Below are 3,412 nucleotides of genomic sequence, written 5' to 3' on the forward strand. Positions count from 1 at the left end.
CAGCCTTCCTGCTCCTCTGATGCTGCTTGGCCTGCTGCGTTCATCCAGCTCTACACCTTGTTATCTTTAAAAGAAATATGGTGATTTCCGATCTCCTGTCTACATGCAGCAACAGCACCTGCTACAGTCCCTCTGCCACTTGAGGTCAGCTCTGACTGCCATTGGGACCAACATTCTCTGCAAACCACACTCACATACAGCATCAACCTGAAAGATACCATGCAGGCTACTCACAAGCTGTCCCAATTAAAATACCATATGACCACACAAGATGATCTAAAGGAATCACACAGCCGAGACCAACAGGCCATGCACACTGAAAAGAAACGAGAAGAACGGTTCCAATTGATGTGGCCCTAGAAACCCCTCAATGATCGCCACCTGAGCACGTGCTCTCAGAGCTACTCACTGAAGGAGCAATTGACAAGGTTCCAAAGTACAGCTGTCAATCTGCATTACACTGACCTGGAAGACTGGCAATCACAGATGCCTCCGTGTTTCTCCAGTGTGTGCAGGATCTCATCCTTTGAGCCAAACTGTGCAGTGGACTGATGACAAAAACACAACACCAATTACAGTTCCAAAGCTCGTGAATTAAACAAACAACATCCCACACCACTTCCCAAGACCCCACTGTCATCAAGAATCTTAAACATTATTCCCTCAGCCTCAATCTTCCAGCTGAACTGACTGCAGGTGAGCCCTGGTCAGACAACAAGGTACAGAAGAATAGGAGATGATGGATTAACAACAATGTTCTCTGATGAGACTCAGTTTGAACTAAACCATCCAGAAAAGTCTCAGATTGAAACCCTGTCACTGTGACAAGAGTGTTCATGAAACTGGCTACGGAGGAGGGAAACAAAACACAAATCAGTGTTCTCACGCCCTCATCACTATCCATCAAAGATTGTTTGAAAGAATGGAAAATGTTCTCATTGAAAGATCTGAAAATCTTCAGGGTCTTGACAAGACAGAGACTGAGAAGCCACTCTGTTTTGGCTGGGGGTCACATTCTCAGGAGAAGGGGTCAGCCACTTCACATTCAGAAAAGGAGAAATTTCTTCACTTGGTTGTAAATCTTTGGAATTCCTGACCCCAGGGAGCTGTGGATGCTCACTTGTGGAAGCTATATGAAACAGCACCAAGGGATGAAGGGATATGGGCTCGTGCAGGATGCTGCAGCTGAGCAGGGAGGTCAGTCATGATTTTGTTGAATTGTAGCCAATCAGCCTCCTTCACCCCGTGTCCAGAGGTTATCTCTCCCTCCTCATCCCCCCACCCCCATGTGTGCCATATCACTGGATGGTGTGATGTGACAGCTGAGCCAAGGTCACTGTTTGGCATCATGTCGAGATCAGCCACTGATGGCTTCACAGGAAGTGGCCATTCAGCCCTTCGTATCTGTGATGCCCCTTGAAAGATCCAAACAGTTAGCCCAACAGCCCCCACCCCCTCTTTACCCATAGCTCTGAAAAGTTCTCTTTTCAAGTATTTTTCCAATTCCCTTTAGAAAATCTCCATTGAAATCAGCTTCCATTGTCCTTTCATGCAGCACGTTCCAGATTATAACTCAAATTAAAAAGAAAATCATTTCATTTCTTAGTATATTATTAATTGTCTTCACTTGGACAATGAGTCAACTTTCAGACCATATCTGCACATATTGTTTTATAAACGTGTGCGGCTGACCCACTCTTTTAAGATTCTGGATAAAACAAAATGGAAGGAATATGTCATTACTTACCGAAAAGGCCAGTTTTTCTATAAAGTGGGAGATTCCACTTGGATATCTCGCCTCGTGTCTCGATCCTGCATTTGCTAAAACTGAAGAACATGATTGCGTTAGGAGCAGATCTCTGAACCAGCATCTCACCTGATCTGGCCATGATAAATCTGCAAAACTGTCAAGTGTTACCAGCAGAGTCAGGTGAAAGTGTGATGTGGACAGCAAACTAGAACAGCGAGAGAATTTTGGGAGGGGTTTCCAGGGAGCAGGGGTGAGGTAGACAAATGCCTTGAATTGGTAGGTCAGGGATAGAAAGAATGGCACAAACAGAAAATGAAGACAGAGCTTGAGGTGGAGAGGCAGCTTACAGAGCAACCATAACTGGATAACTTCTGAAGAAGGGTCCAGACCTGAAACGTCAACTTTCCTGCTCCTCTGATGCTGCCTGGCCTGCTGTGTTCATCCAGCTCCACACCTTGTTATCTCAGACTCCAGCATCAGCAGTTCCTACTATCTCCATAACTGGGTATGATCGTTTTCCTCATGTCTGTGTACGTGTAGCCAGTGAACACCCATGTAGGGGGACAGTGTGCAGCTCCACAGCAACATGTAGCAACAATCCACCTGAAGATGGCACGAGGGTGGCTCATGGCATTTGCACTGACACCGCAGTTTCTGTAGTGATATCGATGAGGGGAACAGATTCTGCTCCAATTGACAGTTTGCACCTTTATCAGTTTCTGACTGGGACAGCACCTTGTACAGAAAGCTACAGAACCCACTCCTTCACTCCCCAAAGCCTGTTCACCATCTATAAGGCAAAGTCAGGAGTGTGTTGGAATACTCCCCACTTGCCTGGATGGGTGCAGCTCCAACAAGACTGAAGAAGTTCAACACCATCCAGGACAAAGCAGCCCACTTGATTTACACCACATTCACAAACATCCACTCGCTCCACCACCAAAACACAGTTGCAGTGTGTACTATCTACAACATGCACAGAAATGCAAGCTTCCCTTACAACTGATTCTAATAAAGTATTAAAAATACAAACAGACTACAAGAGCTGTCCCATTCTTCAAAATAGTGTCAGGAATCTTCCACATCTGACTGATACGGTCCTGATTTAACGTCTCAACTGGAAGATGGTGTCTCCGTGACTGCAGTACTCCATTGGTGAAGATATTTTCGATTTATCCCTGCTGTTTGGTCCTTTCAGGGCATTCAATCCAAAGTGCTACACAGCTGAACAAATTACTTCTCAACAACTGCAAACTGCACATAACAAGATCCCATAAACAGCTAAAGCTCAGAGGGCAGGTTTATTGTGATGTCAGGGCATATGGAGGTTAACACAAGTCCCAGGATCAGACAGTCTGATAGGGGTAAGGAGGCCTGTTGAATTCTGACACCTCTCCCCAGCACTAACCTCCAACAGTGCAGAATTGTCCAAACTTGTCCTGCGAGGCCACTCGCAGCCCGTTCTCCAACACCGTGATCCGGGTCTCGTATTTGTGTTGTCCACTGACTGTGGCGAAGATGGGCTTTGGGAGACTGGGAAGTGGGGTAGACAGTGGCACTGCAGGATAACCAGAACTGCTGAAGGACCTGGAGCCTCGGATACCACACCTGGAGGGGTGGAGAAGGGGGAGAGGGAAAGGGGAAAGAGATGAGAGAGGGGGG

The 3,412-nt window shown here is 46.5% G+C and overlaps 1 protein-coding gene across 1 annotated transcript in view; it reads right to left on the bottom strand.

The window, feature by feature from the left end:
- Positions 1-3,412, bottom strand: part of pmpca (peptidase, mitochondrial processing subunit alpha) — a 17,341-nt gene that overhangs the window by 13,145 nt on the left and 784 nt on the right. Inside the window, exons 2-4 of the mRNA XM_048613418.1 lie at positions 3,159-3,404; positions 1,748-1,827; positions 466-548 (exon numbers count right to left, since the gene is read on the bottom strand). Of these exons, the coding sequence (XP_048469375.1) occupies positions 466-548; positions 1,748-1,827; positions 3,159-3,404 (409 nt within the window). The remainder of the gene's footprint in view (positions 1-465; positions 549-1,747; positions 1,828-3,158; positions 3,405-3,412) is intronic.

Source organism: Rhincodon typus, chromosome 28 (genome assembly GCF_021869965.1).
Source record: "Rhincodon typus isolate 14 chromosome 28, sRhiTyp1.1, whole genome shotgun sequence".
In the NCBI taxonomy this organism is placed as follows: domain Eukaryota; kingdom Metazoa; phylum Chordata; class Chondrichthyes; order Orectolobiformes; family Rhincodontidae; genus Rhincodon; species Rhincodon typus.